Source organism: Lygodium microphyllum, chromosome 24 (genome assembly GCF_053477565.2).
Source record: "Lygodium microphyllum isolate KBCC chromosome 24, Lygodium_microphyllum_v1.1.10, whole genome shotgun sequence".
Lineage (NCBI taxonomy): Eukaryota > Viridiplantae > Streptophyta > Polypodiopsida > Schizaeales > Lygodiaceae > Lygodium > Lygodium microphyllum.
The window spans coordinates 21071259-21093088 of record NC_141158.1 but is presented as its reverse complement, the minus strand read 5'-3'; the positions used below and the strand labels follow the sequence as shown (position 1 = coordinate 21093088).

At 40.8% G+C, this 21830-nt stretch overlaps 2 protein-coding genes across 2 annotated transcripts in view; one reads left to right on the top strand and one right to left on the bottom strand.

Annotated features, from left to right (window-relative positions):
* The first annotated feature begins 12311 nt into the window (after positions 1 to 12311).
* LOC148014903 (pyrroline-5-carboxylate reductase-like) lies at positions 12312 to 13448 on the top strand. Its single transcript, XM_087666086.1, has 4 exons — positions 12312 to 12540; positions 12585 to 12695; positions 12816 to 12866; positions 13219 to 13448. The coding sequence occupies exons 1-4, from the start codon at positions 12312 to 12314 to the stop codon at positions 13446 to 13448; spliced, it is 621 nt and encodes a 206-aa protein (XP_087522212.1).
* A 3362-nt stretch (positions 13449 to 16810) lies between these two features.
* IMP4 (Ribosomal RNA processing Brix domain protein) overlaps positions 16811 to 21830 on the bottom strand; it is a 63075-nt gene continuing 58055 nt past the window's right edge. The window contains exons 8-9 of the mRNA XM_087665283.1: positions 21600 to 21684; positions 16811 to 17171 (exon numbers count right to left, since the gene is read on the bottom strand). Of these exons, the coding sequence (XP_087521409.1) occupies positions 17076 to 17171; positions 21600 to 21684 (181 nt within the window). The 3' untranslated portion in view covers positions 16811 to 17075. The remainder of the gene's footprint in view (positions 17172 to 21599; positions 21685 to 21830) is intronic.

Genomic DNA, 21830 nt, shown 5'->3' with positions numbered 1-21830 from the left:
TAAGGACAAAACAATTTCTACTCTAGAAAAAAAAACAGTTAAAAATCTGCAATACAATTAGATATGATACAAAAAAAAAGCCTACTAAGCCAAACAATATAACTCCCTACAGTAATCAATTGGCACTATAAGTATGCCAACTCTAAGTAGATGTAGCTAACTCAATACAATAAATTGTGAGTGAATGGGCATGTGAGTGATGATGACCACGGATGTGTCAGTTGTTGGATCCAAAATGGGTCTCTGACCATAACTTTCTCACTCTAACCTCACTATTGGACCTCACACAACCAACCCCACGGCCCTACGTCCTTGAATGGTTGGCTATAGCTAGAAGCTCTAAACATTAACATATCGCATTGTAGTTCAACCAACTAATTGCCTACCCCAAACTCCAAGCAAGAGTGTCCAACATAAGGTATCTAGCACACCATATAAATGTAACACAAGCTCCTTCCCAGTTGATTTTTGTACCTTCTAATCATGAGTGTACTAACTTAGTTAGGGATTAGTCCCCCATCGGTCCTCATCTTTTTGCACAAATCGTTACACTTTCTCCACTCTTTCTCACTTAGATACCCTTGAACCTTCGTAACTAAATAGCTTGAATCTTCCTCACACACTCAATCAATGTAAAACAAGTGCTATGTATGTCTGTGTGTACAAAATAATACTTGCATGTATAAAGTGAATGGAAGGTACGCAAGCATTATTAATATAGAAGACAATGTGTATATACAACAAACAATCTTTGAATATTTCCTCATGAATATGCTCTAACGATACCCCATAAACTCATACGCACTCACTATCCCAACTCATGCTATCCTTTAGTAAATAGGTAACACGAGATCATCTTACATGTTATGTGCATCAAAATTTGATCCATATCAGTGATATTATTTAAAATTTTAACCACTTGGAATGCTTAGAATACAACGAAGGCCATTTAAACCAATTCTGTACTACCAAATTGTCAAATTTAGATATAAAACCCTTTTTTTATATTTTGAAAATAAATATGAGATATTTTGATATTTTTACATTTCTTAAATCATTCTTAAAATACTACTAATAATTGGTAATTTTTTCTCTTTTATCTAATTTTTTCCAATTTATTTCATAATGAATTTAAAAAATAAATAACAAATATGAAATGCTAAAAATTAAGTTCAAGCCTTCCTCTATCCACCACTTAAATAGTTTTTATTTCTCTTAGATTGCTTATGTAGTGACCCATGTGTCACCTCGTGTGAGGTCTAAGGCTGCTGATACTATCCAAAGCCACTAGTGCACTTGAAGTCCTCATATGCTCCAACCATCTCTCACACCTACTCCATCCAAAGGAATTGTTATGAGAGGAGCATGGCCATTTCTTTAATTGTAGTCCCCCAAAAAGGTCAAGGCATCAACCTCAGTTCTTACTTGAATTTGAGAACCTACCAAAACCTCACAAGGCGACACACACAAACCAAAGAACCTACCAAGCCCTCGCAAGGCAACAAGTATCTTCTAACATATTTTTTTCCTTTCACTTCTTTATAATGAAACTTGCAACAAATTTTAGCCCATAGGCTACACTCACAACCCAACCCCTTACATATTATGAGACTTTATCATGACAAGTAATCAAACATAATCCTCTTAACTAGGCTTGCTACCTCATAGAAGAAAGGAAACCAACCTATTGATCATTAAACTAACAAGGATGGCACCCAAGATCATCCTATGAGCACCTTCAAGCAAGAAACTGGCAATCAAGGCATTCCACTTAGCAAAAGGACACTCAATCCTGAGCCCAAGGCTCCATATCCAGAGAATACAATATACAAGTGACCCTTACCCCTTTCTCTCAAAATATAAAGCAAAAACCAATCAGAGACAAGGTGATAGACACACTTGGTATTGAAAGATCCATGTTGATGCACAAAACATCATCCTCGATTGTGAATGGACTAATCTACAAAACCAAACTCAAATAATAGCCCACAAGTTAAAAGCACCTGCCCCAAGGAAATTGGTCCTCTTGGCCTAATGAAATATATTGAGAAAGTAACAATCTTAGCAAAATAATGTTGATTTAATCCATTGATCACCTCAATATCTCTCCTAAAGCTCAGAACTTAGACTAAGGAATGGGCCACAAGCCCTACACTAGATGCATGGAGTTATCGGTCAAACTCCTTGCATAAATGGCAAGGGGCGTCCAACGTATATAATGTTGAACGATTCGATGCATCCATGAAAGTATTCAAAGCATGGCATGTTAGCACGAGATCCCAAAGTAGCCCTCAGTTGATATCATCAAGTAATTCTAGAAGACTCATGATCACGATTAAAAACCATCTTCAACAAAGGGGGAATAATTAGCCAAGGAATCTACAAAGCAATTCCACTGATAAGAAATTAGCTGACAAGTCATAGATTCAAATATCTCTAGCATGTCCACAGCTACATGATAGTACATTTGCAAAATGGGATCCCTCACATTTTAGGTCCAATTCAATTGGTCAATCACCAACTACAAGTTGCATTTTACCAATTAATGATGAATACCACCACATCTAGCTAAGTTTAGTCCCATGAGTCAAGCCTTGTATTCTGCCATATTATTAGTGAAAGTGGTACCTAAATAAACTCCCATTTTCATAATCACTCTACTAGAGGGGTCTTTAATGACAACCCCTACACTTGCATGCTTGGTGGGCCCTCTGGAAGCTCCATCAAAATACAATGTATAGACCAAGGCTTCATTGATGTGCCATGCCATACCAATCAACCTACTCTTATTTATGATAATCAAATTCATATCGAGAGATAGGGTGTGTAACAGGTACAATCTCTCCTTCCTCACTAAACTCAATAGGAATACTAGAAAGAACCCTACAACAATGGTGGCACTAGACCTTAATGTTCCACGTGAAAGATCCATCCAACTACTCAATAATGTGATAATTCTTACTCCACCAAATGACTCTGCCTTGGTAGTATAATAGCATTGCTCTAAGTATAGATGCTCAAGATAAGAAATGACTTTTCCCATCCAATAACCTTGGTACACTCTACAAGTTTAAGATGGATCTTGCAAGACCTGTAAAAGCACCAAGTTCTATGTCAACCGCTATATATAATAGCGATTAGGGTTATTAAAGTCCACTTTAGTCTTAAACTCTAGCCCTTGCATTGCAAGTCTACTAAAAGGACTGTAGAGCCATTTTTTCCTATACAAACAATCTTATAAGGGTCGTCCCACTTGGGGTCTAACTTTTATGGTATAGCTCAAGACATGCATCATAGTATAGGACTAATTGATCCTTAACAAATTTATGTCTCTTGATCATATAGTGCTTTCATCTACTTTTTCCCTACCTCTTGATGCAGTAAAGTCAATAACACGATTTCATAAAGATGTGCTAAAGAAGTGAACCGCTCTTACAATGCTTCTGCTTCGCCTAAAGAATGACTTAAAGTGAATCTCACGGTAGGTAACTCAATATCCAAGGGCAAGACACACTCTTTCCATATACTAACTTGAATGGGGTGTGGTTGTTGCTCTTTTGAACGTCATGTTATAAGTCCAAACTGCTGCATAAAGTTTCTTATCCCAATAACACGTGCTCTCTAATATAGTCTTAAATAAAATCCCCACAAGTTGCTTATTGGTGCTCTCTACTTGCCCATTCGCTTGGGGCTTATAAGGTATAGTTTTATTGAACTTAATTTTCAAAGTCTTTATCAAAGCTTCTATAACCTTATTCAAGAAATGTGTCCCATGGTCAAACACCAACTCTTTGGGTAGACCAAAACAACAAACAATCTATTCAAGAATAAAACTAGGTGTTTCCTTGGCATTATCCTTCATTATAGCATGAGCTTCAAACCATTTAAATGTGAAATAGTTAGTCATGCCACAATGATGTAATGCTTTTGCATTATAAACGAAGGATGCATAGGTCCAACAAAATCAATATCCCACTTTTCAAAGGGCAAGGTCACTAGAATGGGATTAAGTGGCTGCTTAGAATTTTTCCTAGCATAATGCCTCTGACAAATATCACAACACTTCACATAATCAAAAGCATCTTGGAAAATTATCAACCACCAATATCCAGCACATAAATCCTTAATGACAATAAGTCGTCCACTGAAATAACTCCCACATGCTGAATTGTGGCATTCCTTTAAAATGAATGGCATCTCATCAGAAACCACACAATGGCGATAAACCTCATCCATGCCCTTTCTATACAAGAAACCAACTATTAATAAAAAGCGCAATGATTGTTGCTTAATCTTTCTCTTTTCAAACTTAGGAGTTTTCGTTGAGTTGCATGTAGATAGGTAATATGTGATAGACGCATACCACCACAGGATTGAGGTTGCATAAATCTTGCATGGATTATCACAATCATTAATATCAGCCCACTCTTCCTTAGGCTCACCAAAATCTATTAGACATTTAACTATTCCCGACAATTTTGGTGGCTTGCTTCGAATCTCATAGTCAAACTCTTACAAAGAGATCAACCACTTGGCTAGGCAATCAAGGGGTTGAAGCTTGTTCAACAATAGGCATAACCCCTTAGCCTTAGTGAAAAATACTACCTTCTCATAAAGAATATAATGTCTAAACTTCTTGGTGGAAAATACCATAGCTAAGCAACCCTTCTCTAAATAGCTATAATGAAGCTCTTAAACACCTAACTTATAGCTTGCAAAAGCAGTCAGATGATAAATCTACACCTTCCAAATCTAGGATAGACAACAACTAATACTATGCATTGTTGTAGCCATGAAGACATAGAAAACCTCATCCCTCTTGGAGATTTTTAACATTGACATTTTGAATAATTCCATCTTAACATCATTAAATGCCACTTTACATGGCTCCATCCATTCAAAAACATGATTGTGTAATAAGAGATTCGCTAGAGGCAATGAGTGCTTAGTCAATGTGTTAATGAACCGATGATAATATCCCATAAATGAGACAAAGTTGTGACCCTCACGAGGGCTAGTAGGTGGACTCATGGCCACAATAACAACTATCTTTTCAAGATTAGTAGCAATGCCAACCACACTCACAACATAACCTAATAATAAACCAAGGGCACCACGAATACAGACTTTTGAGGATTCAATGCTATACGGTATTCATGGCAACTTCCAAAGCACTTCTAAAAAACAATGAGTTGCCTATTGCTAATTGTCGTAGCAACCTCCAAATCTTGAATAAAAACCTTAAGCTCTTCAAGGAAGATATCAACAAGTGTCTTGTCAGTCATCCTTTGCCATGACCTAGGAGCATTACATAAACCAAAAGCCATGACATGACATGCAAAGGTACCAAAGACAATAACGAATATCATATTTAACTTAGCTCCTCAGCTATGGCCATCTGGTTGTAATCCACAAAACAATCCATAAAGCAGTATATCTCTTGCCTTGCCAACAGATCTAAAATCTGATTGACAAAGGGCAGAGGGTAGTAGCCCTTTACTCTCTACTTATTTAGCTCCTTAATATCCACACATAGGTGAATTTGATTGTTCTTCTTCTTCCTTATCATGACCGATGAGAATCATTTAGTGTGTTCAACAAAAAATATGAGACTTACCTTTCTCAAACACATCAATTCCTCAAAAAGAGGCTCTCTCAACATGAAAATAAAAAATACACTCAATATGTGCTAAGGTCACATACATTAGAAATACCATTTCTTATGGTTGTCACAGACTATCATTAGCCATTTTTAGGATAGTGGTAACATCCTTTTGGATTAGCAAACCTAGTCTATCCAATTTTTCTACATGCTCCCACCATTCACTATCCACTTGATTGACATTAACAAGCTCTATAACATAACCCATTCATAGGATTTTCTTGAATTACTTGCAAACGTTACATGACAATCAGATTAGTTGTGGCAAACTCACATCCAATCTTACTTCACATATAGCATTTGTTGAATCGAACTCTCGAAAGTTTCCTACTACTTTCTCAGCTTTCCACACCATCCACTCTTTTGGTTTACTAATGGCCTTAGTAGCCTCCTTTGCTTTCACCTTTCATTTTCTTTTCACCACATACTTCTCTAAAGTACCCTCATGTTCAAGAAGACCTACTTGGGTATTGGCATCCATGACCTTCTTCTCAACCACGCCAAAGCTTTGCTTGTAGTGATTCACAAGTCTAGATAGTTGACTACCTTGCTGGAGAGAACTAATCCTACTCCAACAAGTATTGGTCATATGGCATGACATCCCACATATGTTGCACTTTACATGGGGACAATGTCAGATGCTAACCACCACAACTTGTAGCTTCCTAGTACCCATCAAATTTTACTGACACTTCATGAAATTAACATCCACAACAATCTGTTGATCTTGTTCTGCAATCATATCAGTGTAATGTTTCATCATATCCTTGACTTCCTCTACTACTATATTAGATGTAGAGGATTCATATCCCAAGGCCTCAAGTGCCACCCTTGCACTAGGTTTTATGATTTGAAAAGGGAATGCTACTTGTATAGACCCTTAGTTTATGATAGAGACCCACCCACTGCTCATAGATGTTATAGGCCTCAATTGGGCTACATTTAGCACTCCAAGGGTACGTAATTAGGAAAACCCTTGATTTAGGACTTCTTGACTTTGAATCACTACGTTACTCAGTAATATAGGTAATGAATCATAACTCGAGTAAAGAGTCATACACTTAAGAACCAAGTCTTAGGATCTTAGGAAAATCCTAAAGACTCCCAACAAATGTACCATCTATTATGACCTAAAATGGGCCCAACAATGGCTCTCTCACTTTAAGCTCACTACCAAACCTCACACAACCAACTCCTTAGTCACTAAAGAAAAAATAGGGGTGACCCTAGAAAAATCCCAAATGATGACGATAATGTCCAACAAGTGTAAAGAGATTGTGCAAAAGTAGTAATTGGTCTAAGAATGCACACAAGAAGTCGACAAATAAAGAAAATACACCTAACCAACCAAAGCTCTTGTGTCTCTGTCAAACTCTAACAGGAGCTCACAACCAAGAGATGACATACTAACATAACTAACATAGGCATGTGAACATCCCCTCTTAGATCCCGAGAGTGTCGAAAGACCCAACAACATCATCTGATGAAACATTGAAGCCTTGGGCAAAGGCTTTGTAAAGAGATGTGCCGCATTATCCTCCATCGGATAGTAGGCCACTGCTAACTTAGAATCTAGGATCCACTCTCAAACATAGTGATATTGAACCTTGATGTGCTTCGAGCGAGTATGAAACACAAGGTTCTTTGCTAGAGCCAGAGTACTCTAGTTCTCCACAAACAACGCCGTAGGTCTAGGCTAAGGAAAACCAATCTCCGCCAACATCTCGTGAAGCCAAACTGCCTCCATAGCTATAGAACATAATGCACGAGATAACTCCCCATCCAAGGAGAAGCCATAACCTAGAGTGGACTGTCTAGAATCCACATCACCAGTTGAGTCAAAAACACTTCAACCAAAGAGAGTAACCCCCTCTCCATACATGATCCCGTAGGATCGGGTCCCTTGTAAATAAGGAAGAACACACAAGGTCGCTCTTAGATGCTCTAGTAGGAGTCTTCATGAAAGAAGAAAACAATGCCACAACAAAAGAAACATCCGACCAAGTGTGAATAAGCTAGTTGAGGGAGCCAACAAGTCACCTATAATGGGTGGCATCTATAAGGGGAGCTCTAGCTACCAAAAGATTGGACTTTGGATCCATGGGGCAAGAAATAGACCAACAATTGGCCATACCAAACTCCAAGAGAAGCTTAGAGAGGTACTAGTGCTACGAAACAAAAATGCCTTCGACCAGCTAATAGATCTCCAAGCCAAGGAAGAAATATAGGATCCCAAGATCCATCATGTCGAACTCATGTCGCAAAATCTCTCAAGTATAATTAACCTCTTAAGTAGAGCTCCCTGAAATAATAAGATCATCCACATACAAGATGAGCAAAACACCTCTCACCTTCAACCTTGAAGTATAGGTTGAGGTCATGAGTGGATCGCGATGGAAGCCACATTGTAGAAAGAAGTGATCCATCCTCTAGTACCAAGCATGAGAAGAGGAGCCTACTTCAGGCCATAGAGAGCCTTCCACAATCTATAGACATGGTCCTCCTTCCCTACACAAGAAAACCTAGAGGCTGTGAAACATAAATCTCCTCCTCAAAGACACCATTCAAGAAGGCTAACTTTACGTCCATTTGATAAATAGGCCAATAGTGGTGGGCTACAAGAGCCAAAATAAGCCAAATAGTAGACATTCTAGCTGTAGGTGCGAAAGTCTCAAAACAGTCTGAACTTGCCCTTTGAGTAAAACCCTTGGCAACAAGCCTAGCTTTGTGCTCATCCAAGGAACAATCGCCAACGTTCTTTCTCTCATAGATCCACTTCACATCTATCACCTTCCGCTTTGGGGGGCACAAAACCAAGTCCCAAGTCTCATTAAGCTCGATAGAATTGAGCTCCTCTTGCATGGCACGAAGCCAAATATCTTGTGCAAGAGCCTCCTCAATTGTAGTAGACTCCCTAGCATGAAGAACATGTGATATAAGGGCAAAGTTCACACAAAGCGAATTGTTATGTTGAACCCATAAGCAAGCTGATCTGTATGGACCTAAAGGAAAAGTACAAATGTGAGAAACACCTAAATCCTACATGAGCTATCAGTACCAATGAGAAACTTGAACAGACTCATCCTACTGTGAGGGAGACTAAGTAGCCTCTTATACTTGTAATGCACCTGTATGGGGTGGGGAGTCCCCCCTCACCAAGGGAAGGTAAATCCTCCTCATCTAAAAGAAACCCCCCCCCCCCCCAACAACCAATCGGCCCTAGAAAACTCCAAAGGGAAGGTCGAAGGGGTGGAAGTATGAGACAAAAAACTAATAGTCGCATCCATCAAAGGTGGTAGGGAAACGAGAGTAGAGGGTAGAGGAGGAGGAGGAGGAGGAGGAGAAGAAGAAGCAGCAGCCGCCGCCGTCGAAGACAAGGAAGGGGTGCTAAGAGGCAACTTGGAAGGAAGGAAAGAAACTAAGGGTGGGGGAGGGTCAATCAATAAGAAAGAATCACTTAAAATAGAACCATCAATAGGATCCTTGGAGCTATCACATTCTTGCTCACCTGTAATGAAGGAGATCTAGGAGAGAGGAGAGAAGGGAGAGACTGCAAAGAGGAGAGAGAAATAGAGAGAAAGAGGGTGACGAGGAGAGAGAAAGACTAGGAATAGAGAGAGAAAGACAAGAAGAGGAGAGAGAAATGGCTGGCAACCATGGAAGGACAAGGAAGAAGGCGAAGAAGGTGAAAGGACAAATATATATTTATCAAATGGTACCTATGCAGTGTCACTTACACTTTTTTATACTTAGGTCAACCTGACCTAAGTATTTCCCCTCCATTACAATCCATCTCTACTCAATGAAGTTTTTGTCCTAAAAAACAAAGATCAGACTTATTGGTATAGCCAAGTAGTGGGCTGCAGAGTACTACTCTGTACAGCATTACAAGTGGCAAAAGATGGTTAGGGGGGGGGGGAGGGGGGGTTCTCAGCATAGACCCAGTAAAAGATTGCCTGATATTCAAGAGTAGTACTAGTCTATGCAGAGGGTCAAGGTCAGCCCGTAGCCACCCGGATCAAAAGGGAAAGTGGTATCGCTGCCATGCATTGGATCAGCTTCCATAAGGTCAAAGTCAAGTACAGCTGGAAGCATGATCAGCATGGTGGTATTCACTAGCTCTTCCATAAGCCTCTCAGGCATCACCATGCTCTGTATGACTGAAGCATATGAGGCTGAAGTCACCATTGCATGGACTGCATCAGCCCCTAAGTGCTCCATATTCATGGACCCTGCATTCTTAGTGATGTCCAAGCATTTAAACTGCAGGTCTGTGGACTAAAGGGGCTCCCGCATGGGGTCATGATCATCCAAATCCACATGCTACCCATGATCTTCTTTCTTGAACTGAAGGTCTTGTTTTTTACCCGCACCAAAATGGTCCTCAGCAAGATCTTCTCCATCCTTTGGATCATAATATTCTAATACCAAGAGTATTTTTGTTATCTTTGCTATGCATATGGCTTGATGATCACAAGATATCGGCTTAGCACATCGATAGCATAAGCCCGCAGCATGTAGTTCACGTATCGTATCACTAATAAGGTGTCTAATACGTTTAGCCTTAGATAGCAATCTACACACATGCTCATCACCATTGGTCAGCTCAGTAATAGTTCTGACATGCTGCTCATAGTCATTTTGCTGCTCATGTACAACAGATGGTTGTCCATGCCCATGACCATAATGCTCATGCTGTCCATATGGATGGTCATAGCAATGTGGTTGCTGCTCATAATGATACTCATGCTGTCCATACTGCATGTGGTGATAATAGCCCTGCTGCGCATCACACGCATAACCGTCATAAGCATGCTGCCTTTGATCATTGATCCCACAGCATTGGTCATGCTGTCCATAATCTCTATGAGAATGCATGTCACAAAAATGTTCATGCTGCTGCCCAAATACATCTATTTGTTGTTGCCTACTACCAAAACCTTGGCCACATTGTTGCCCATAAACATGATGCCCAAGATTGCATGATGGCTGTCCAACATGACTACAATAGTGTCCTTGCATCCTAGGCTGACCATAAGTATGATGATTAGCAAGTCCACGGGCATAGGTATCGGCATGATGTCCGTAATAATCACTTGCTTGCCGCTCCTGCATTGCATAAGAATCTCCATATGCATGCTGCTGACTAATGTTGTATGAGCTACCATATACATGTCCATGATCATGACTTGCATAAGAACTATGTTGTTGCATAAAGGAGTGCTTGTAAGCGTAATCATGCTGCCCATGATAGCCATACTGCTGATCAAATCCATTGGAGTATGATCCACCCTCATGACAAGGTACATAGCCTAGGTGTTGCCCAAAGTCGTATTGTACAATACTTTGGTTATCAAAATTGCCCATAGCTTAGCACCGGCAACTGACCTATATTGTTTGCCACATCAGAGCATCAAAAGATCCCTAGTGCTACCACTGAAAATCAGATCTGCACACTGCTGTTTGCTATTGTATGTCGCTCACTCTATACAGCACAGTTCTTAAAAGTTAATCAAACTTATCATCCAATGATTTCTCCACTTAACATCTGCAAATCTGCAGCATTGGTGGCAGCAAACAAGCTCCCCAAGCTAAGCACTTGTTGGCTGAGCAATCAACATGCTTACCATGCAGGGATTGGATGCCATAGTACTTTCAGAGTATACACGTCAAGTTCCGCATCAAGATCAACAGTGGACTTGTCACAATAAATGCAAAGGGTGAGAATACAAGGTCCTCCATTTATTCATGAGCCTAGGCCTTCAAACTGCAATGTGCTGGACAACTCAGGGACACCTAAGAGGCCTACTGCTGATCACTTGAGCTGCTTGCCTGCCAAGATAGGTGCATTTGCCTCAATCTCACCTTTAGACCCTTCCAGGGTCGTTAAGACTTTGACTTGGTGACCATCTGTACCTGAAAATTGGCAAGTATCAGAAGTTGTAAAAGTTCTGTCCCTGAAGCACCAGACAGTAGTAAACCCTCTGCCCCCAAATCTGGCCAATGCTACTGCAGAAATCTATTCTTGCTTGAGTGCATAGGTAGGGTTACCAGTATCAGCTTGCTATTTGATGAACGTAAGCATTCAGGCTCTTACTTGATGTTACCCCTAATTACAACACGCTTTTATACACCTCTGACCATATAACTCTCAAGAATTGCAAAGCATCCCATACAAAATCCAATAAGCATAATAGGATGTCTCAAGGACCCCAAGCTTGCTCTTCCAGTTAAGAGAGCACCTGCTGAGACAATGGTGAGAATTATGCCCAGAATTATTTCAGTGACCTATTGATCTCAAAACTTGATGGTGAGCAAGTAGCCGCACTGCATCTCTGACCAACATGCCCAACACCACCAACTGTCATGAAAGGGTCTTCACACACCCTGCCCTAGAAATGCCTTACTGTTAGGCCTGTGCTTAATTATTCTTGCACCATGAAGGTCGAGCACCCTTTTGCTAAAGCTTCCACACAAGTCCAACCAAATAAGTAGGTTCTAACATTACTGAATCATAAGGTGAGTGGCTCCACAAAGATTCAATAGCAGTTCTTACTCCTCCTATGTTGCACAATCCTGTCCTTCAGCATAGCAGCAGATTTCCAGCCTATGAAACATAGCAACAGATTTCCAGCCCGCGTGTTGCTCAATGGTGGACAGCCTCTCACGAGGCAATCTGGGAGCTGTTCTGACTTTGAAAGAGTTATTTCCAGATCCTGATAGACTTCAGTTCATCCTTGCTGACTTAGGAGATAGCAAAGCTATTGATGAAATTTTTGCCAGCAATGCAATTGATGCAGTCATACACTTTGCTGCTGTTGCCTACCTTGGAGAAAGCATGGAAGAACCTCTGCGGCACTACAAGAACATTACAGCAAGCACGTTGATACTTCTGGAGTCATGCACTTTGCTGTTGTTGCAGAGCTGGGAGGTAGCAGCCGTCTTGGGATGCTTCAACCTGCAAGCACAACGCCTCCTTGGCTGGTTGAGTTGATTGCCTTCCATTTAAATCTGAAGGATAGTGCACTTTCTGGTCAGGAGATGTTCCTTCGATGCTCATGTGATTCTTGCTCTATATGTTTAGATCTGGTTTTTGACCCAGTGTCCCTCAGCTGTTGGCACATTTTCTGCAATAGTTGTGCTTGTTCTGCAGCTTCTGTTCCAACAGTAGAAGGGCTGAAATCAGCAGCTCAAACTGTGAAATGTCCACCATGCAGATAGGCAAGAGAATACAAGAATGCTGTTCATCTGTCAGAGCTGGGCTACTATTGGAGGTCCTAGTATGCCCGATATTGAGGAGGTAGAAGGCGAGGGCATGCGTGCTTGAGATGGCATCCAAGCTTGCTCGAAAGGCTTCGTGTCTTGCTTGGAAAGAGCTTACAATGGCCTCGTCTTTCGCTGGGAGAGATCTTTTGGCTTCAGCAACGTTTTGTCCGAACCTCCCCCCCCACCGCTTGAAAGTTCCCTCCTCGCATTGTACATCTTCCGAACCTGCCGTTGAAGCTGATGCTGCCTGACTCCAGAGAGAACATCAGAGAGTTTGCATTGAGGACCAGCTTGTATATACACGGCAATTGAGGCTCTTGCAGATGGTGGTGTAGCAGCTGGGCTGTCACAAGATCTGTCCCTTGCTCTTGCTTCTCAAACGGTTCTTAGGGCTGCAAAGATGGTGATGGAAACAAAGAAACATCCTGGACAGCTAAAAGATGAGGTTGCATCACTTGCAAGCACCACTATAGCTGGAATACAGGCACATCCTTCTTCAACAATGGTGGGCATGCGATAGAGTCAATAGCCCTTTGTGGTAGTGCTATAGCCCACAAAGATGAGCTTCCCGAACTTTGAGTCAAGCTTCATCCTCCACTTCTTGTCCACATGGATAAATGCATCACAACCAAAGATACAGAAGTAACACATGAAGGCCTTTTGACCAAGGGCAGCCTCGTAGGGAGTCATGTCTTGTATCAAGCGGTGGGCCATCTCTAGCATGGTTCCATCTACACGCTCCACCACACCATTCTCCAAAGCTAGGTTTAGATGGATATACTCCACCCGAATGTCATGATCCATGCAAAACTCACAAAAGAGATTAGAAGTAAACTTTTCACCATGTTCCCCTCACACACCACGAACGTCAGAAGTAGTCTATGTCTCCACAAATACCTTCCACTCACAGAAATGGGAGTACACCTCACTCTTGTATGCCATAAAATAAGGCCCCACAACAATTAAAGTCATCTACAATCAACATTAAATATTTGGCCTTCCCAAGGGAGGTCATGCCCAAACAGCCACAAAGTCGATGTGAACCAACTCGAGCGGAGTAGAAGCCATCCTAGTGGCAACTTGAGGATGTGGCTGCCTATGCTTCTTGCCCCTCAAACAACTAGGACACAAAGTGTGAATAGGAGGGAAGTCAAAAAGTGCCTCCACTATCTTCCAAGAAGCCCGTCGTATAGCATCAAAATTGAGATGACCATAACGAGTGTACCAAAGCAATCCAAGCTCGTGGAAAGACTTTGCGACTAAGGCTATGAGTGTGTAAATCCCACCCTCGTGGGATCTTGTCCAAAGAATGGCACTTGTAGAAGTATCCTCCACTGTCACTGCATCCTATGTAAATACCAAATGGGTACCAAACAGTGTAAGACCATGAACACACAATAGGTTAAAACCCAAATCCAATACATAGAGAACTTTGACTGAAGAAGACTACATGCCTAGCAACAAAGTAATAGTCCCCACTTTTTGAACAAGAACAATAGAGTTGTCACCAATGGTGATTGTGTCCCCTCTAGCACTCAGATCATGAAGCCAATCCTATCTGTAGGTCATGTAAGAAAAGGCCCCACTATCAATGAGGCAAGGCTTCTCCTAAGCGAGAAGCGAGAATTGTATCCTCCTTGAGAAATACATGCACAAAGACCGACGCTCTCGTCGCTAAGGCAACCATTAAAAACTTCAAATCCTTCTCATTTGGCTTCAAATGGGGGTACTTTTGCCAACACTTCTCTTCGTGATGAGTGCCCTTTCCACACTATGATCACTTGGGCTTCTTCTCCTCCTCATCCTTCTCATCCTCATGTCTCTTGTCCTTAGCATATGTCGTCTTCTTCTTTACTCCACTTATACTTGCAATAAATGCCTAGGTGGAGCCAAAATCACTAGCCCTAACCTCTGAGTCGCTCGTCATGCTCCAAGATAAGTGATGAAAGCTCCTCCCGTAAAAGTGTCTGATGGATCCTTGATGTAATAAGGCTAGTATAGAAAACACCGAACCAAGGAGATGACATTTGAGTCAAAAGGATCATAGCCATGTCTTTAGAGGATATCATCCGACCAAGAGAGACAAGCTCACCTTTAATGTCCTCCATCTTTATACTATGCTCCTTCATAGAGGAGAAATCATCAAGACTAAGCATCCGCAACTTCTTCTCAAGGGAAATATTATGGACAAACTTCTTGTGTTGATACAAAGAGAAAAGCTTCTTCCACAGTTTCACACTAGTCTTCAACCTACAAACATACACAAGGACAGAACCCTGCAAACTCATAAGGATAAAGAATCGGGCTTGAGAGTTGAGCCAATCCCACAAGGCTGCACAATCCATAAAAGTCCAATATGTTGAATCCTCCATAGAATGGGGAATGGAATCTAGAACAAGAGCCCAAAGATCAAGGGTGTCCAGTATGCACTCCAACCTATATGACTACAACAAATAGTTCGAACCATTGAGTTTGTCTTCTATGGGTGATGAAGGTAAAGAAAGACACTTGCACTAAGGTATCAAGTACATCATCTTTACTTCAGATAGAGCATTTTGAGATAGATAAATAGAAGGGGAACATGTGTAAATGGATGACTCCTCTCGTTGACTATAATCATGATAATCACATCTTCGCTCAAAAGAGTATGAAAAGAAGCTCCTCTTAATTCATCAAAGCTCGTGAATTGGTAAGACATCTTCGATCTTGCAATCACCTAAAAATCTGGATTTTGATGATCTAGGCTCCTCCTTTGCGATGAAAGCTTGCCCTTCTACAAGAAATCTCTAGGATGTTCCTCACTTAGGTAATGATACCATGTGAGAGTGCGCAACAAAGAGACAAGAACACGCACACACAAAGGAAGCAAAAGATGATAAAAGAATATTGCACTAACTGAAGAAGAATGGTGATACAGTGATGGATTGATCAATTCCTGCATCAGCCCAAAGCATCAATGGGGGCACTTGAACAAATTGATGACAATCGCAACACCAAGCACGAAGAGTCAGAGTGTCAAAATGTGTACTTAACCAAGGAAAACTGAAGACTGAAGAGTGTCTACCAAATTGGGGGGACTAGCTATAAATAGCAATCAATGCCCAAATCTGGTCAACCTACACTGAGAGGCCATAAATGCTGGCCAACCAGCAATGATGATGACAATGTCCAATAGGTATAGACAGCCTGTGGAAAGCAATAACATGCCTAGGAATGCACACAAGAAGCTAACAAATTTAAAAAATGCAACTAAACTACCAAAAAGCTTCTATGTCTTCATCGAACCCTAACAGGAGCTCACAACCAGGAGATGACAGGCCGATACAACTAACATAGACAAGCTAATATGTAAGGCCTTGAGGCAATCTTGCATGACACCCTTGGTCCAATGCCTTAGTTAATTTGGGATGGGAGCTTTTCGATAAATGCCAACGGAGTTAAATCAAGCTAGAAAATTAAAATTAATGTAGGCCTTGATTTTCCTTGCTCAACACCCCCTCTCAAGCCCAAAAGTTGTGTAAAGGAAGAAAGATCCATCAAGAAGATATCCATCACCCTTGTGACTGTGGTAGGCTCTTCACTCATAAAATGAGGGCAAAGTTACATTCTCTCTTATTAGGCACCTTTTTGGGCTTGAGAGGACATCTTTTTAAGCCTAAGAGGGGAGTGTGGAGCAAGTAAAATCAAGGCCTAAAATCAACTGAATTTCCTAGCCTATCCAAAAACAGCCCCAAAAGAATATTATACAAAACTATATTTTAAATTGTCTCGTAACACATGCCCCAAAATATGTGCATTTGGAATAAAACTTTTTCGCAAATGAGTGTCAGTATATTCTCTCATTAGGTGCCTTTTCAGGCTTGAGAGCAAATCTTTTTGGCCGAACAAGGGGACTTGAACAAGTAAAATTAACACCAAAAAATAATCTCAATTTCCTGATTACAGCCTTATTAAACTCCAAAAACAACCCCGAAAGAATATTATACAAAAATGATATTTTAAATTGTCTAGTATGACAAAAGGTAGGCTGTGCTTTCCTTCTTCATGTACCTTGTCTGCATTGTGCATGTACTTTGTCCATACTAAAACAGAATACTTTAACTCTTCATGTTAGATGGCTTCAAAGTCCTATAGGACTCTAATCTAATCATGAAAGAGTCGTTCGTTTGTGTGCAGTATTCATGTAAGGCCGTATAACCCACTCGTTTTGGGCTTCTGTCTGATCCATGGTTCCCAACTTTATCTGCAGAAAGCTAATATGGTTAGTGTCTGTGCATTGCTCTGGTACAAACAAAGCAAAAAGGAAACAAAAAGACAGTGTAGACCTGACAGTAACTTCCAGTCACTAAAATACAGTATTATAATCCATTCAAGAAGTTTTAAAATCAAATTCAGATGTACTTTTACCTTCCAGAAGAAGGTATAATGTGATATGTAAAACTAAAGGTATTTCACAAAAATTAGTGTGCCTATATAAGATCAATTTAGCAAAAACCCCAATCAAGCATGTGTTGTTTTGTACACTCGGTGAAGCTTATATTAACCAGCCTGAGATATGACCCTCTGATGAACTAATCCAAACAATCATCTCCAGAAAAGAATGCACAACTTCAATATATTTCATATCAATACCTAGAAGACTATTGACAGTTTTGTCACCAATGCATAATTACGAGGGCCCTCACTGTCCCAAAACATCCCCCCCAAAAGGCATCCCCATTTGTGGGGCCCTTGCATTATTGTTGGTTGTCATCACTTGGATTTCCCTAGTGTGTGCATGTGTGCATATGCATGCATGCACACATGCACGGGCACATGGTGCTTGTGTGGGTGGGCACACAAGCGCATGCATGTCTACATGAGGTGTGTATGCATGTGCCTGCATGCGTGTGCACATGTGCTTTGCGTTCATGCATGTGTTTTATTCCCCATGTCTACCCCTGACAGCATGCCATCCATCATCCCTGCAGGTACAGTGAAACTGGTATAGGAATCTCATTGCCTACAGTTCTTTGCCAGCCATTGCCAACCTCATTTCATAACTACTCTCAGTCCCCATATTCAATCCCTTTCTCAGCCCATATTGCACCACATCAGCCACATGTCAGTCTCTGATTGAAGCCCATTGCAGCACATTCTCAGCCCTTGATCTCAAACTATTCTCGGCACATTTCAGCTATCATCAGCTCATGCATAGCCATTGCTTGAATTCCACACCCTGGAGCCTATCCCCTTGCTTAGGCAAACATAACGCTTAAAATATCAAAGTGAAGCACTCACTGCCTATGATCCAGGCCCCCAAATGAGAAGCCATGATGGGCACTCCACATTGGCTAGTTTCCCAATTTAGACACTGGAAAGGGTCTAACCTTGAAAACCAGATGGTTATGAGATGGCCATCTAAACGGTTATCTGAAGGAGCAAATCTATGTCGAGTAGCCACCTAGGTTTTATTCTACTGACAAGAAAAATAAGGTCTTTTGCTTGTGGAAAGCTCTTTATGGGCTAAAGCAAGCACCGCAGTCTTAGTTCCAAAGGATGGATGAGTTCCTTCAAACTCACGGATACCATTCATGGCAATCTCCCTTGCTTGCTTAGCTTGTTTAGCTTGCTATCCACACATCTTTTTTCGCCTATCCACATATCCACTATATCTGCTTCATTCACTCTTAGCCTATTTCCTTCATCATCCACGCCCAATAGTGGTTGGGATAGGTTGGTTTGTTTTGTGAAGATCTTGGGATTGGGCATCCCTTTATCTCCCCTTGGGACATTGTTACTTAATCCGAACACTTATTTGAAACCCTCACTTAATGATAAATCTTTTGATTAATAAAACAAATCTCCTAGAAAAAAAAAACAAAACAAAAAAAATAGATAGTCCATTGTGTTTCCATCCACCTTTGCACGACTCAGTAGGCCACTAGGAAACCAATGCTTTGTCCTCTCTAGGTTAAACACTTGGGCTTTGGTAAAATAACCATCACCTTTGTTGGCCGATGCTTTGTCCTCTCTAGGTTAAACACTTGGGCTTTGGTAAAATAACCATCACCTTCGTAGTCTTGGTAGGTCACTGGCCAGCCGATGTGCACCCTTTGCCCAATGTCCTAGCTACTTTGGGGTGGGATGCATTTGGGAATAGAAAAGAAAAAAGGCTTGGGCTTGTTTGCAATTCCTTTCCGGTTCCAGTTTTGGGCTTAAGAGAGGGTGTTGAGCTAAATTACCATTAGCTTTAATTAAACAACCCCAAAACTCAAGTGAATTAATAAATTTTGACCCCTTTTTTAAAAACCAAGAACAGTTCAAGAGAGTTTCAATGTCCCACAAGTAAAATCCTAATTTGGGAGACCCCAAAGTCTCTATAAATAGACAGCCTACCCTCCCATTAAGTCAATCTCGCTTTTCTAGGTTTTACGCTCTCCAGCTTTGCTGCCCACACCCCCTTCAAGGAGGACATCTCAATGGAGGCTGCCTGACATTGTCTATATCCATCCAACACCTATTTCCAACCTTCACAACACAGTCTACACCATCTACAGCTGTTGTCCAACCTCGACAACTACTGCTAACCACACCCCCTAATGTCACTAGCTGCCATGTGGCAAAAACTGTTGTGTTTGCACCTATAGGTTGCCACCCTACCCTATTGACAGTAACAATTGGTGCATTTTGACCAATTGACTACCGTATAGCATGCCATGTCATCACCTACTGCAATGCTGATAGTTTTCTCTCCTCTCTGTGCATCCACCACTAATCCCAAGCATCATCCTTTGCTGCATTTGCTACTATTTGACGTCTTGGAGACTACCTTGCTGTGATTCATGATCCGTCAAGAGTACGACATAGTCTCCAGCTCATTATCTCTAGCTTGTTCCTCGAGACACAAGAGTTCAGGGTACAATACTCACTCACTGCATAGTCGGTTTGCTGGATAAGCATCGTATTATTCACATTCATTCATTTATGATCTTCACTATGTTCCTTGTCTCTACGTTACCCTGACCCTAACTACGTTCTATGGAGTTTATGCTTTGTCATATGCTTTCATTTGCGTTTTTGTGTTAGTGTATTTCCTTACAGGTCTTTGGACCATCTTTTTATTCTCCCGACAAGAGCACAAATTACTCAATAGGACAAAAACTGATTGAAAACCCTCACTTAAAGTAAATCTACTTAAATCAATCGAAAGCCCTCCAAAAAAAAAAAGCAAGCAAACAAACAAACAAATCAACCAACCAAAAGAAAAAACATAAAAAAAGAAACAAAGTCCATTGTCGTTTCATCCACTATTGAACATCCAAGTAGGCAATTGGGCAACCAATGAGTACCCTTTGTCCGATGCCTTGCTCTCTCTAGGGTGATCACTTGGACTCCCTTGGTAAGATAACCATCACCTCTATGGTCTTGGTAGGCCATTGGATAGCTAACGTACACCTTTTGCTTGATGTCGTAGCTGCCCTTAGGTGGGACGCCTTGAGAAAAGAAAATAAAATTTGGGCTTGGACTTGTACAATCCCTTTCTAATTCTAGCTTTGGGCATGAGAGGGGGTGTTAAGATAAAAATGCATAAACTTTATTAAAACAGTCCCAAAACTCAATTAATTAATGAATTAAACCTTTTATTAATAAGAAATGTGTTCCTAGAGAGTGTCTATGTCCCATAAGCACAAACCCTAATTAGGAGGATCCAAAATTTCTATAAATAGGCATGCTGCCCTCCACTTAGCCACAATCTCTGCAAGAGTCACCAACCTCTACAAGCTATGTTTTGCATATCAAATTACTTCCAAGCATCTAACCTCAATTTTCTCCAATCACCATCATTCAAAGAGTAGGCAACATGCTGCATTTTCAGCAAATTGCTGTCACCTACATCATTCTGCCCTTCTTCTATCAATTGTCCATCCTCTAGAACTGGCTGTTGATTTTCCGGATCCATATAGAGTATAGACACTTTCTATCTTATGCTCTCTACCGTGATCCTTCAAAGACATGGGCGTTCAAGGTTTTGTATTCACACTACAGAGTGTGTCTACTCCATTGAGCACTGTATTCATTCATTCATTCATCTTCAGTATTCATTGTCTCTAAGTTACCCTAACCCTTCAGAGTTCTATTATCAATCTATGCCTTGTCATATGATTGTTTTCTCTTCCATGTTCAAGTATTTCTTTAAAGTCTCCACATAGTATTTCCCCTGAAAATAACTAGTATGATGAGGAGTGCCAAGATATATGAGCCATATTAGATCACGAGGTCTCACTTGGAATTTATACACACAAAAAAGCAAGAACTCCTTTGATGCCTAGTGCATAAGAAGCAGCATAGCTATTTGGCTACACTTGAGATGGAATTCACAATTCATGCATATAGTCATCATGTCCCTAATCATTTTTCATGAGCAATATCAAGCCCCCTACGTATAATATGCTTAACAATCTAGATTTCACATATATGTATATATGTATGTATGTATGGCCACCATAGTGTCAACATCAAAAAACTTCCTAGAACTAACTTGTCCATATTACTACAATTAATAATACTTAGGAAGTAGACTTGAGAGAAACATAATCTCAGTTTCAAAGCAATACTCACTTCTAACACCTTCTACTATTAATATGATTTCGCTAGTGTTCTTCTTCACAAAAACAAGTAGATTCCATACCTGGTAAAGTCGAAGTTCAAATCTAGGCCCTATTTCCTTCAATTCTATTGACTTCACACCTCCTCGCTTCTCATAAGTATGGTGCCTGCAAAATGAAGTGCATCATGTCCACAATTATAGGAGGGGGAAAACACTTAAAATAAGCAAAGTTAGCTATCTAAAAGGAGAGAATCGGTGACATGCAACAACTACACATTAAAAAGGCCACTTATATTCAACAGTCCAAATGAA

Bases quoted from the DNA above. Each gene is read 5' to 3' on its own strand.
- LOC148014903 (XM_087666086.1), top strand. From the start codon at position 12,312: ATGGTGGACAGCCTCTCACGAGGCAATCTGGGAGCTGTTCTGACTTTG. The intron at 12,541-12,584 runs GCACGTTGATAC...CTGTTGTTGCAG, and splicing joins CTACAAGAACATTACAGCAA to AGCTGGGAGGTAGCAGCCGT. The intron at 12,867-13,218 runs GTCCACCATGCA...ATTGAGGACCAG, and splicing joins AGCAGCTCAAACTGTGAAAT to CTTGTATATACACGGCAATT.